The sequence below is a fragment of the Monodelphis domestica genome, chromosome 2, assembly GCF_027887165.1.
Source record: "Monodelphis domestica isolate mMonDom1 chromosome 2, mMonDom1.pri, whole genome shotgun sequence".
In the NCBI taxonomy this organism is placed as follows: domain Eukaryota; kingdom Metazoa; phylum Chordata; class Mammalia; order Didelphimorphia; family Didelphidae; genus Monodelphis; species Monodelphis domestica.
The window spans coordinates 12,199,663-12,213,454 of NC_077228.1; the positions used below are offsets into that span (position 1 = coordinate 12,199,663).

General features: G+C 50.5%; 1 protein-coding gene across 6 annotated transcripts in view; it reads left to right on the top strand.

Annotated features, from left to right (window-relative positions):
* JAK1 (Janus kinase 1) overlaps nucleotides 1-13,792 on the top strand; it is a 154,106-nt gene that overhangs the window by 97,800 nt on the left and 42,514 nt on the right. For all 6 annotated transcript variants that reach the window (XM_056815019.1, XM_056815014.1, XM_056815017.1 and 3 more), the window contains 5 exons: nucleotides 1,703-1,826; nucleotides 4,414-4,567; nucleotides 6,442-6,605; nucleotides 9,060-9,402; nucleotides 10,792-10,977. In XM_056815019.1, coding sequence (XP_056670997.1) covers nucleotides 1,703-1,826; nucleotides 4,414-4,567; nucleotides 6,442-6,605; nucleotides 9,060-9,402; nucleotides 10,792-10,977 — 971 coding nt within the window. The remainder of the gene's footprint in view (nucleotides 1-1,702; nucleotides 1,827-4,413; nucleotides 4,568-6,441; nucleotides 6,606-9,059; nucleotides 9,403-10,791; nucleotides 10,978-13,792) is intronic.

A 13,792-nucleotide genomic window follows, 5' to 3' on the forward strand; every position in this document is an offset into this window, starting at 1 on the left:
AATCCTTGCCTTCCCTCAAGGAGCTTACCCGTCAGAATCTCAGAGTAGCTGGGGACTGCCAAGAACCCCCATTACAACATGGCTGCCAAGTGGCCCGTTAGCCAGCTAACATTTATTAGCCATCTTCTTCTATATGCCAAGCACTGTGCTGAGGGCTGGCTCTTCCAGCCTCTGCTTGGAGCTGCCCACCATCTGCCAAGGCAGCCTGTTCCACTGTGGAGTCTCTGTGAGGATGTTTAACCTGACGTGAAGCTGGAGTCCATCTTCCCCAGCACCTGTTACCCCTAATTCTGTCCTCTGGGGTCAAGTAGAACAGGTTTGATCTGTCTTCTTTCTGACAGACAGCTGTCCATGCCCCTTCGAGTCTTCCTTCTTTAGATTCAACACCCCCACCTCCTTGGGCATTGTTTCCCTTTTCTCACCATTCTGGTTATTCTCTTCTGTGTATACTAGCTTCGGCCTCTTAAGAATGGGCCATCCTAGCTGGGTGCCCCTGGGCAAGTCACTTCACCCTCATTGCCTAAGCCCTGACCACTCTTCCGCCTTGGAACCAATACTTAGTATTAATTCTAAGACAGAAAGTAAAGATTTAAAAATGGGTCACTTGATACTGAACAAAATATACCACATGCCCTCTGACTAAGGCAGAGCACACTGCAGTCCTCATCTCCCTGTTTTGGCCCCATTTGATGCAATCTAGAAGCCTATTTGCTTTTGTTGAATTTCATGTCACAACATTGACTTAAACTGAGCTTTTGGTCCACTAAGGCCCCTAGATCTTTTTTCAAAAAATGGTCTAGCCACATCTCAGCCATCCTGTAGCCATGAAGCTGATTTTGGGAACCAAAGTGTGGAACTTTGCATTTATCTCTATTCAGTTCCATTTTCTTTGGTTTGACCCAATGTAAATGGTTAAATATCTTTTCGGATTTAGGCTTTGTCCCCCCTGTCCTTCCATATTTTGTGTTCCCTACCAGTCTGATCAGCCAGTGTAGCATCTCTGCCATCTGCAAGATCATGAATAGAAATGCTCAGCACCCTCAGACCAAGCCCAGCTGCCTGCCCCCATCTCCAGCAGAGCTCCTTTTCCAAGCTCTGACTATGCTTTGGGTCCAGCCATTTGGTCCATTCCAAATGGACCTAATTGGGTTTGTCACCTAGCCTGCAAGACCCACTCTGAAAGAATTTCAGCCAATCAATAACGTTTACTAAGCATCTCCTACATACAAAAGGAGGTGAAAGGCAGCCCCTGCCCCCCCCATGTACAGAAGGAGGTGAAAGGCAGCCCCTGCCCCCCCCATGTACAGAAGGAGGTGAAAGGCAGCCCCTGCCCCCCCCCATGTACAGAAGGAGGTGAAAGGCAGCCCCTGCCCCCCCCATGTACAGAAGGAGGTGAAAGGCAGCCCCTGCCCCCCCCATGTACAGAAGGAGGCGAAAGGCAGCCCCTGCCCCCCCATGTACAGAAGGAGGCAAAAGGCAGCCCCTGCCCCCCCATGCACAAAAGGAGGTGAAAGGCAGCCCCTGCCCCCTCATGTACAGAAGGAGGCGAAAGGCAGCCCCTGCCCCCCCCATGTACAGAAGGAGGCAAAAGGCAGCCCCTGCCCCCCAGGAGCTTACAGCCTAATGGGGAGGCCGGGGGGGGCAAGCAGGGAAAGGGAAAGAGCGCAGAGCTTCTCTGATCACTTCCTGCCCTTCTCTGCAGCCATCTCTCCGCTGTGTCACAACCTCTTTGCCCTGTATGACGAAAAGACCAAGCTGTGGTACGCCCCGAATCACCGCATCCACATTGAGGATAAGACGTCGCTGCGGCTGCATTATCGGATGAGGTATGCCGAGGGTTCTCTGGACTCTCTTTGTTCCAGAGCTGCAGGTTTGCCTCGGACCTTACCTGTGTGAAGGGATATGTGGGGGAATCGCAAATGTTTATTATATTGAAGTGAAGAGGGAGATATGGAAATCCCTGCCCTCGGGGTGCTTCCAGTCACTCAGGGAAATGCAGGAAACCTAGGAAGGAATTCTGGGCATCAGGAGAGGAACCTGATACCTGGTCTGGGTCAGAGGGGAGACGGGATCCCCAGTGAAGGAGAGGAGAGCATGGCAGCCATACGGGGCAGCTGCACAAAGCAGGAGATGGAATGTTATCTAGAAGGAACAGCAGCTCGGCCAGCCAGACCCAACATGGAGCTCATGAAAGGGAGGGATGGCTGCCGTGTCTGAAAGGGAAGGCTTGAGCCAGCTGGTGAAAGGCACTAAATGCCAAATAGAGGCATTTATATTTGGTGCTGATGGTTGGCGAAGAGGGGGATTTTGTCCACACACACAGTGATGGGTTTTTAAGCTGAAAAACACCTGTTTGTTTGGCTTGAGGCAGAGGGGAACAGTGATTGGGGGCACGTGCTTCAGACTGGCGCTACCTCCTGGCCATCACCTGCCCTTAGAGGAACTGAAAGAAGAGAGAGGCTGGAATGAAATTTTACTGGAAATGAGTTAACTTCAATTCCCTGGCTCAGTGCCAGAATCAGGATCTGAACCCAGGACCTCAGTCCAGTGTCAACACTGAGGGAAGGCTTTAAGGACTTACAGGCTCTATATCCATCTATTTGTTGCTGGCACTGGAATGGTGTGCCCATTGCCCTCTCTGGCTGGGTACCTTTTGTCTTCTTTCCCTCCCTGCTATTTCTGCCAGTAGAATGTAAGCCTTGGAGGGCAAGCAGTGTTTTATTTCCATCTTGATGGCTCCAGAACCCACCCCAGTGGTTGGAACATTTATTATTTATTTGATTTTTTGCCCAGACCTCTGGTTCATTGATTTGGGGGCCTCCAAGTGTGAGAAAGAGCAAGAAGGGCAGGTTGGCTGGCCTGACGAGATCACAAAAGGAAATGCTGTATAACATCACTGGATGGCTAAGTCAAGGCCATGTGATGAGGGATTTAAGTGCCAAAAAGTTCTCGTAGTTATTCTTTGAGGCCATAGGGAGCCATGTATGAATGGAGCAGCTGCTCTTTCCATGACAGTGCCTGCCTGCAGAGCTTTTGTCACAGGCACATCCTTCTTCCTATCCTCTCTGCTCCCCGAGCCCCCTGAGCTGGCTGGACCTGTACCTCCTGCAGTGCCAGGAAGAAGCCCCGAGTCCTGCCCAGCTCCCAGGAAGGTGGCACAAGGACAAGATGAAAGGTTAGAGTTGGGCTTCAGAAGATCTGCAGCTTGTCCACACTGTTGTATCAGGGGAAGCCATGCAGCTTTTGCAGCCCTGGGACATTCTCTGCTGGGTGTGGGCAATGTGGGCAGGCAGTCCTTTCTGAGGTGGACCTGTGGGTACTCACGGGGATCCACGCGGTCCTTTCCGAGGTGGACGTGTGGGCGCTCACGGGGATCCACGTGGTCCTTTCCGAGGTGGACGTGTGGGCGCTCACGGGGATCCACGCAGTCCTTTCCGAGGTGGCCGTGTGGGCGCTCACGGGGATCCACGCGGTCCTTTCCAAGGTGGACGTGTGGGCACTCACGGCTATCCACGCGGTCCTTTCCGAGGTGGACGTGTGGGCGCTCACGGGGATCCACGCGGTCCTTTCCGAGGTGGACGTGTGGGCGCTCACGGGGATCCACGCGGTCCTTTCCGAGGTGGACGTGTGGGCGCTCACGGGGATCCACGCGGTCCTTTCTGAGGTGGACGTGTGGGCGCTCACGGGGATCCACGCGGTCCTTTCTGAGGTGGACGTGTGGGTGCTCACGGGGATCCACTCTGGGACTGTCAGGGCCAAAGGAGACCACTGAGACTGTTGCGTGCTGCATGGAGTGCCGCCTCCCCAAGCCTTGTCGGGCAGTTTTTTGATAGTGACTTAGTACATGCTGTTCGTGGGGACCTGCATTTCCATTTGAACTGGACATCCCATTCAGTTGAGCCCTTTTCCCTAACTTAATGTACCATGTGTTATGGGAGATTGAAATTTGGTCAAAATGAGTGGAACAATGAAAATAGATGATTAACTGATGACAGAAACCAAGAGAATGCCAGAGACATTGGTCAGTAGTAAATAGAACATTGAACCTGGAGCCAGAAAGTCCTAGATTCAAATCCAGCCTCAAATGCTAGTTATGTAACTCTGGGCAAGTCTCTTCACCCCGTTTGCCTCAGTTTCCTCATCAGTAAAATGAGCCAGAGAAGGAAGTGGCAAAGCCCTCCAGTGTCTCTACCAAGAAAACCCCAGATGGGGTCACCAAGAGTCAGACTTGACTGATACGAATGATCATCACCCATAAAAGACAGAGAGGTTGTCTCAGAGCCGCTAGGAGAGCCGCTCTCTTGGTTCTCTCTCTCGTAAGCATTTTGTCTCTGATGCAGAGTCCGGCACAGGGCTCCTGGCTCCTCCAGTGCCACCACCAGGGTGATTTCAGCCTATTTTCTTCCTTTCCAGATTCTACTTCACTAACTGGCACGGAACCAACGAGAATGAGCAGTCAGTGTGGAGACACTCCCCAAAGAAGCAGAAAAATGGTTATGAAAGGAGACGGGTTCTGGATGGGACGCCCCTCCTTGATGCCCATTCACTGGAGTACCTGTTTGCTCAGGTAGGAGCCTCTGCGAGTCTGTCCTGGTGCAGCGGGGAGGGCGAGAGAGAAGCAGCAGGAGGGGGTCATCTGCAGGGATCCCAGTGATGACCTGCTTGGGATGCTGTTGTTTGAGACAGAGTTCTAGGAGCAAGCTGTGAGGAATGGAGATTTAGAGCTTTCTCTCTGCCTTCTTTTTCTGTCCTACTGAGTATCTGGAAATACCCACATCACTTTGTGTTGGCAAGGGAATCCTCCCAGTTCTTCTTTCTGAACCCGTCTGCCTTGGGCCCGGGTTCGAGAAGCAATGGTGTCCTCTCCAGTGGGAGGTTGTGGGGGAATTAGGCAGGGCACCAGATGTGGGAAGGGCCCCTCAGAGAACACCCAGATCAGCTGCTCCCAGCACACTGTAAAGAGCTTAATAAATGGAAAGCAGTCACTGAGGACCAAATCCTAGTTCAGAGGATCCCAGATCAAGAGCTGGAAGGGACCGCAGAACTCTTCTGTTCCAATCCCTACCCATCTTGTTTGATTCTTTGTGACTCTTTTGGGTTTTTCTTGGCAAAGCAACTGCAGAGTTTGGCCACTTTCTTTTCCAGCTCATTTTACAGGTGAGGAAACTGAGGCAAACAGGGTGGAGAGACTTGCCCAGGGTCACACAAACTAGAGGCCCATTTAAGGAGCCCTTCAATGAATGAAGTGGCTAGTAGATTTTAGGCAGCCCCAGGCAGAAATGGCAGGGAAAGGTTTGGGGGGATATTTAACCCTTCCCTTTCATCTTGGAATCAACACTAACTGCTGGTTCCAAGGCAGAAGACTGGCACGGGCTAGGTAGGGGGGTTAAGTGACTTGTCCAGGGTCACAGAGCCAGAAAGTATGGGAGGACAGATGTGAAGCAGGGCCTCCCTTCTCTCGGCTGGCTCTCTATCCCTCGAGTCCCCCCAGCGGCCCCCAGATAAAGGCTGTGGGGCCCCAGGGGCTTGGCTTGCTCGAGGAAATGGCTGACCGTTTTCTGCCAAAGAGAAACAAGAAGTGGCTTTAGCTTTTTGAAAAAGTAACTGTCGGGATGTGATTACCAGAGTGTGAGGAAGCCCCCGCCGGGCCCCTGGAGGGAGAAGTGGCTTGTGGGGGGCAGACTTGCAGGCGTCCTTCTCTCTGGGGCTCCCCCACGCTAGAGTCGCTCAGCAGGGCTGTCGGCGCTCATCGACGTCCTGCCTTTGACCAGACAGTCGCACCAATTTGTATTAAGCGTCTGCTCTGTGCAGCATCCTGGGCCAGCCGGGGGAGACCCCAGGAAGCCATTGATGGCTCCATCTGCAGCCCTTTGGGAGCATTTCTTTGGCTCTCCCCTCTTGGATCCCCGACTTCTTCCAAGGCTCGGCTCGGAGCCATCCTCTGCCCTGGGAGCCTTTCTTGGCCATTCCTCCCTCCCCTCCCAGCCCTACAGCCCCAAGAATGCCCTGAGATGGAGGGATATTATCCCTAGTTTACAATTAAGGAGACCGAGGAGGAGGAGAAGTGACTTGTCCAAGATCACTCAGCTGGTTAGTATCGGAGGCTAGATCTTAACTCAGGTCTTCCTAGCTCCAGGCCTAGGGCTCCATCCTCGAGCCACCTCTACACCATCCAGTTCATTCTTATCATTTTGTAGGTGGGGAAACAGAGGCAGAGAGAGCTTCCGTGCCCCACGCAGGGTCATGCATCTGGGAAGAGGCAGAGCCAGGATCCCAGTGCAGAGCTTGAGCCTATCAAGCGTGCCTTAGAGTGAGGGATGGGGGGGAGGCCCGAGCTGGAGGCGAGAAGGGCGGCCAGAGGGGGGGATGGGCACGGCCGGCTGGCCCTGCCTCGGGCCCCGGGGGAGCCGTGCTCCTGACCGGAGCCTCTGCTCCCCCCAGGGACAATACGACCTGGTCAAGTGCTTGGCGCCCGTGCGGGACCCGAAGACAGACCAGGAGGTACACGAGATCGAGAACGAGTGCCTGGGCATGGCGGTGCTGGCCATCTCGCACTACGCCATGATGAAGAGCATCCAGCTGCCGGACCTGCCCAAGGACGTCAGGTAAGGCGGGCGGCGGGCTGGACGCTTCCTCCTTTCAGTGGCTCCTTCCGTCTCAGAGCCGATCCCGAGCGCGGCTTCCTAGGCAGAAGAAGGGGGGGCTGGGGCACTGGGCTCCCGGGGCCACCCGGGGGAACGTCTCGGGCCAGCCGGGACCAGGAGCGCCCTCTCCGGCGGGGCTCCTCCCCTGGGTCTTAGGACGGACCCTCATGAGGGTTCCGAGGCAGAAGGGGGAGTCAGTGACTTGGCCAGGGTCTCCGCGCTGCACGTAAGAGGTCCAGGAAGATCTTTGTGGAGGATCCACGATCCACGGGAGAAGCAGGACAAGACATGCTCCGGACGGGATGGAGGCCTGGCAGGCAGATGGCAGAGCTGGACGGCACCCCTCGGCAGGCTGGTCTGCCTTGTGGCGCCGCAGCATCCCCAGAACTCAGGATGGCCGAGCTGGAGGCTCTGAAGGTCCTCCTTGCCAGGAGGAGACTGCAGCCCCCCAAGGACTTCCCTCTTCCAGATCCCTCCCTTCCAGGCTAGACGCCATCCAGCTCTCAGGGACGTTGGGCTCCGAATGACTGCATTCTGATCACCGGACTTCCCGGCACCCCACGAGACTCCCCTCTCCAGGGCTGTCTGGGTGGGAGGAAGGCACTTCCTCCATCCCCACCAGCTGGTCGCTCCAGCCCTCCCCCAGGCCCTTTATTTGGTTTCGGCATCCAGAAAAAGAGAAAAGACTCCGTTGCTGCCCCACGCCGGGTGCTGAGCGGACCAAAAAACGAGCGTCACCCTTGCTGGGAAAGAGGACGTGATTTCTAGAATTTCTGACCACAGTGCAAAAATACCATTATTTGGTCATTCAACAAACATTTCTTAGATGCCTCTGAGGTATAAGGCCACACGCTGGGGGTACAAAGAGAGGAGGGAGCCCATTGCTGCCACAACGGAGCTTCCACTCTCAAACGGACTCCCAAAGCATCCCTTTGGGGGGTAAATGTAGCCTTGGACCGGGGCGATAACCTTCTCGGGAAAGCGACATCATGTGAAGATGACTTTGCCTGATGGCTAGAGTGCTCGACAGCGAACCGGGAAGAGCTGCGCTCAGAGCTCGGCTTTGCCATATGGATTGTGTGACCCTAGACAAGTCACTAACTTCTAAGGCAGCCGGGTGATGTAATGGATGGAGCACCAGGCTCAGAGTCAGGAAGACCCGAGTTCAAATTTTGACTCAAAATTTTAGTAGCAATGTGGCGCTGGGCAAGTCATCCTCTGTTTTCTCATCTATAAAATGGGGATAACAAGAGCATCTTCCTATCTGGAAGGAGCAAAGGAGATCGTACATATATATAAAGTGTTTTACAAACCTTAAGTTTAAAATAGATGGTTTCTTTTATGATTTAGAAGCTATATTAAACCTATGATTCTAACGCTATATTTATTAGAGAGATGAGGAGCCCATCTTTTAGCTTGTAGCTGTGCTGTGACATTTAAAATAATAATAACAATAACAAAAGCATTTATCTAGCACTTTAAGGTTTGCAAAGCACTTCACAAATATTAAGTAATTGGGTCTTCACAACAACCCTAGACGTCAGTGCTATTATCCTCCCCATTTTATAGATGAGGAAACTGAGGTAGATGGAGGTCAAGCGACTTGCCTGGGGTCACATAGACTCTATGTGTCAGAGGTGGTACTTTAATGCAGGCCTTCTTGATTCCAAAGCTGGGTCTCCGTCTCATTTTATCACAGTGCTTCTAATACTGAGCCTTTAGCAAACACAGTACGAGTCTAGTTTTAAAGAAGGAAGGAACCTTAGAAATCATCTAGTCTGACCCCCTCATTTTACAGACAAGGAAACAGAGTCCAAAGAAGAATTAATACAGAATTTCAGTGATGTGTGCAGTACTAGAAAGGTGCGACCTGGCAGAGAGGCAGGATTCAAACTCAGCTCCTCTGACTTTCTCTGTACCCTTTCCATGGCACAGAAGCTCAGCTGAGTACCGCCAGAAGGTGGCTGCTTAGCACGTGAGATGTGGGTAGTCAACAAAAGGCAGCAAGGGCACACAGGTCAGTTGGTTTTATGACTCTGGAGTCCCTGATAAGACATTTGGCAAGACTTGAAAGAGTTGGCCAAGCCATGACTTGTGGATGGATTGCCCACGTGTTTCATTTTTCCTGGCCACCTTTTGATGTGCATTAACCTGCTCCTCCTCCTCCTCCTCCCCCTCCGAGGAGCGGACTGATGTCGATCAGCTTGCTTAAAGAATAACAGAATGTAATGACTTGTCTGTGAGTCTGTAGGTGATGTTCCAAGCTTCTTGGACAATGGCCATCTGGTTGCCATTTTTGCTCATCTAACTATTGGATAAATACACAGTTCTTACCTCGGCTCTTTCTCTCCTTCTCCATCTCTCTTTCCTGTTTCTTCCTCTCTTTCTCTTTCTTCTTCCATTTTCCTTTTGCAGTTACAAGCGATATATTCCAGAAACGCTGAACAGGACCATCAGACAAAGGAATCTCTTAACCAGGATGCGAATAAATAATGTGTTCAAGGATTTCCTTAAAGAATTTAACAACAAGACCATTTGTGACAGTAGCGTGACACCCCACGACCTGAAGGTGAAATACCTGTCCACCTTGGAGACTCTCACCAAACATTATGGAGCCGAAATTTTTGAGACTTCCCTCCTGTTGATTTCATCCGAAAATGAAATGAATAAGTTCATCTCAAAAGACTGCGGGGAGGTCATACGCTATGAAGTGATGGTGACCGGAAACCTTGGCATACAGTGGAGGCAAAAACCGAATGTAAGTATGAGTGTGAATGGATGATCGGAATGGAATAGCTTAGATTTGGGGATTTTGTTTAGCATGGCCAAGTGCATGCTTAGCTTGAACCTATCTTTTATTGAAAAAAAGATGGCAGATAGTGACAGTGCCCTCTACCTCGATGAGGATGAGGATGAGGATGAGGATGAGGATGGTGATGGTGGTGGTGGTGGTGGTGGTGATGATGATGGTGATGATGATGGTAGTGGTGATGGTGATGATGATGGTGATGATGGTGATGATGGTGATGGTGATGATGATGATGACGATGATGGTGGTAGTGGTGATGGTGATGATGATGATGATGGTGATGATGGTGATGGAGGTGGGAATGATGATGGTGAGGGTGTGGGTGTGTGTTCTCTACCAGAATCCTCCTCTGATGTCTTCTCATGGGTTTAGAGGTACTATTGTCCGGTTCTCAAAAGTCTCACTAGTGAAGCATAACACGTGGCAGGTCTTACCCTTTGTGAAAGGCTTGGCGCGTGGATTGGGGCTGGTCCTGTGTAGTCAGTGATGGAGGGAACCCCTGAATGACTAAACTCCCTTCATCCTTGTGGGTTGGCTTCTTCTCAGAGATGCTAAGTGACCTGTCACAGCCACATGGTTATTACTTATTAAGAAGAGGGCTTGGACTTCCAAGGGGAGTGATGTTCCAAGCTCTCTGGCCACTTGGCAACAGTGCCTGTTTAAACGAATTGAATGTTATGTTCCTACATAATTAAATATAAAATTTTGGGGAAATGTATATTATATCAGTATAAATAGCTAGCTCTTCCTCTCCTTTCCTAGCTTCCATATATGTGTGTGTGTGTGTGTGTGTGTGTGTGTGTGTGTGTGTGTGTGTGTGTGTGTGTATATATATAAAATGTGTGCACATGTATATACATCCGTACACACCCACACATATGTGGGTGTGGGTGTGGAGAGACAGAGACAAAGAGACAAAGACAAGATTTTGATGTGACAGTCAGAAAAGCTCATTCACATATTCAAGCCAAGACTGGATGATCAAATGGTCAGGGACGGATGGTGGTTGGAGCCGATGATGTCTCTCTAGGGCTCCTTCCAGCACTCAGAGCTACATGCATGTTTGTGTGTGTGTTTAGAAAGGCTTTTGAAGTTGGTGTCATCCATCTCTGTTGGTAGATTTCTGAGGTTCCGTCCAGCAGTACAGATGCTTCTAGCCCTCTGCCTAGGTCTTCATTTGGCCTTTTGAAGCCCAAGCTCTGTCACGCTGAGTAGACGGCTTCCCCTCCCTGGGCTTGGCCAAAGGCCATCAGTTAGCTGGGCTCAGACACGGAGCAGTCCTTGCTTTGGTAGAGAGAGCTGGCTCTCTCATCGAGGGGATCTTCATTTGTCTTTTAGGTGGTTCCTGTTGAGAAGGAGAAAAATAAACTAAAGAGGAAGAAACAGGATGGTAAGCACAGGAAAGATGACGAGAAAAACAAGACCCAAGAGGAGTGGAACAACTTCTCCTACTTCCCTGAAATCACTCATGTTGTCATCAAGGAGTCCATGGTCAGCATTAACAAGCAGGACAACAAGAAGATGGTATGTGAGCTGGGGTGCCCTTCCTCCTCTCTGCCCTCAAAGCAGCCAGCAATGCTCACAGGGGAAGGGAAGGAACTTCCACCCTTAGAGGACAATGTCCTCAACCTGGCTTTAACACCCTCCCCAATCTGCTTTTCCCTTGCCTTTCTACTCCTCTTCTTTCTTCTTCTTCTTCTTCTTCTTCTTCTTCTTCTTCTTCTTCTTCTTCTTCTTCTTCTTCTTCTTCTTCTTCTTCTTCTTCTTCTCTTCTTCTTCTTCTTCTTCTTCTTCTTCTTCTTCTTCTTCTTCTTCTTCTTCTTCTTCTTCTTCTTCTTCTTCTTCTTCTTCTTCTTCTTCTTCTTCTTCTTCTTCTTCTTCTTCTTCTTCTTCTTCTTCTTCTTCTTCTTCTTCTTCTTCTTCTTCTTCTTCTTCTTCTTCTTCTTCTTCTTCTTCTTCTTCTTCTTCTTCTTCTTCTTCTTCTTCTTCTTCTTCTTCTTCTTCTTCTTCTTCTTCTTCTTCTTCTTCTTCTTCTTCTTCTTCTTCTTCTTCTTCTTCTTCTTCTTCTTCTTCTTCTTCTTCTTCTTCTTCTTCTTCTTCTTCTTCTTCTTCTTCTTCTTCTTCTTCTTCTCTTTCTTCTTCTTCTTCTTCTTCTTCTTTCTTCTTCTTCTTCTTCTTCTTCTTCTTCTTCTTCTTCTTCTTCTTCTTCTTCTTCTTCTTCTTCTTCTTCTTCTTCTTCTTCTTCTTCTTCTCTTCTTCTTCTTCTTCTTCTTCTTCTTCTTCTTCTTCTTCTTCTTCTTCTTCTTCTTCTTCTTCTTCTTCTTCTTCTTCTTCTTCTTCTTCTTCTTCTTCTTCTTCTTCTTCTTCTTCTTCTTCTTCTTCCTCCTCCTCCTCCTCCTCCTCCTCCTCCTCCTCCTCCTCCTCCTCCTCCTCCTCCTCCTCCTCCTCCTCCCCCTTCTCCTCCTCCTCCCCCTTCTCCTCCTCCTCCCCCTTCTCCTCCTCCTCCTCCTCCTTCTCCTCCTTCTCCTCCTTCTATCTTCTATCATCTTCTGAATAGATATAGGCATTAGTTCCAAGGCAGAAGAGCAGTAAGGGCTAAGCAATGGGGGTTAAGTGACTTGTCCAGGGTCACACAATGAGAAAGCATCTGAGGCCAGAGATGAATGTGGGACCTCCCATCCCTGAGCCCCCTAGCTGCTCCTACCTTTCTATTTTTATTTCAAATTGCTTCCCTTCACTCATGTGTGTTCCTGCCTGTCCTCCGTTAGCGTATACCACGTGCCGTCTCCCACCTCTGTCCCTCCCCACTCAGTTGCCATTCTTGAACCTCTGCAAAGATGATCCTTGCCAAGCTCCCCACCTCCATCCCGGATAGGGATGCTGGAGTCGGGGCCACCCGAGACGTGGGGAAGAGGGCTTGCTTGACTCTACGTGTTGGTAACAGGTTGTAGTTTTCTTGCTTTCCTAGATGGGGGAAGGAGGTGGGAGGAAGAAAAATGGGACCTGAAGATAAAACACCATTTTATTGAAAAAGCAGACTTAGAGCTGAAAAAGGCCTCTGTGGCCCTTTAGTCCACTGCCCTCATTTTACAGAGGAGAAGCCTGAGGCCCAAAGTGGCTGGTCCAATGTCCACACAAGTGGTAGCCAACAAAGCCAGAAGATTCAGGGAGCCTGTTAGCTTTTCTCAGTTATTTCTGCAAGTGACCCATGAAAATGGGATTCCATTTGCTCTGCCGGGACCCAGGAAGAACCAGGAATAGTGGGGAGAAGCAGCAAATGGACCCATTTTGATTTGATGTCATGTCAGGGAGAAGAGTTGTTCCCAAATGAGTGGGTTGTCTCCGCAGGTGGTGGGTTCCCCTCCGCTGGAGGCCGGACAGCCACTCCTCAGGCATGCTGGAATGGGGCTCCATGGACCCAATGGGTTCTGAGAGCCAGTGAATGTGATTTGGGAGGCTAAGGCCCACCCCCCAGGTCTCTTCACATCTATCCCTTCAGTTCCTCTTGCCAACAGGGCCTGGCTACCATTTTGTCTCCTTGCTCAGCTCTTTCTCATGAACCCAATCTTCAAGGCAACTCTTCAGGGGAATAAACAAGTACTCCATTAATTACTACAAGCCATCCTGCCTTTCTCCCAAGAGTAAGTGTGGTAGGAAACAGTAAGCTCAGCATCCTTTCCCAGAGCCTGGGAGCAGACGGCATGCAGATATTTGTAAAGATGTCCTCAAGGATTGGCTGGAAAGCTGGGGGAAAAGCTAAGGAATAAATATCATATCTCCTTGTTGGCCGCACATTGCTGTGCCCACAGAACCAGCCCGGGCACTGCCAAACCTTTTTCTCAGATGGAATCGTTTTTTTAAACCCTCACTTTCTATCTTAGAGTCAATATGTGTATTGGTTCCAAGGCAGAAAAGCAGTAAAGGCAAGGCAATGGGGGTTAAGTGACTTGTCCAAGGTCACACAATGAGGAAATATCTGAGGTCAGATTTGAACCCAGGACCTCTCGCATTTCTCAATCCATTGAGCCATTGAGCTGCCCCCTCAAGAAGGCTCATCTTCCTGAGTACGAATCTCACCTTTGACTGACTAGCTGTGTGACTCTGAAAGATTTTGCTCATGATAATCCTGAGAATGGCCACATGAAGCTCCACCTCCATTTTCTAGAAATGCTGTTTTTCCAAGGCCAGACTGCTGGCCAGTGTCCGAGGCAGAGTGTGGAAGCAGGTGTGGCTCCGGCCGCTCCAGCGCTTTCCTTCCCATGAAGATGCCTCTCACGAGGGCTGCCAGCAATGGGCCATTGCTTGCTTGGCCTTCAGGCTTTCCTTCTATTTTCCTTTC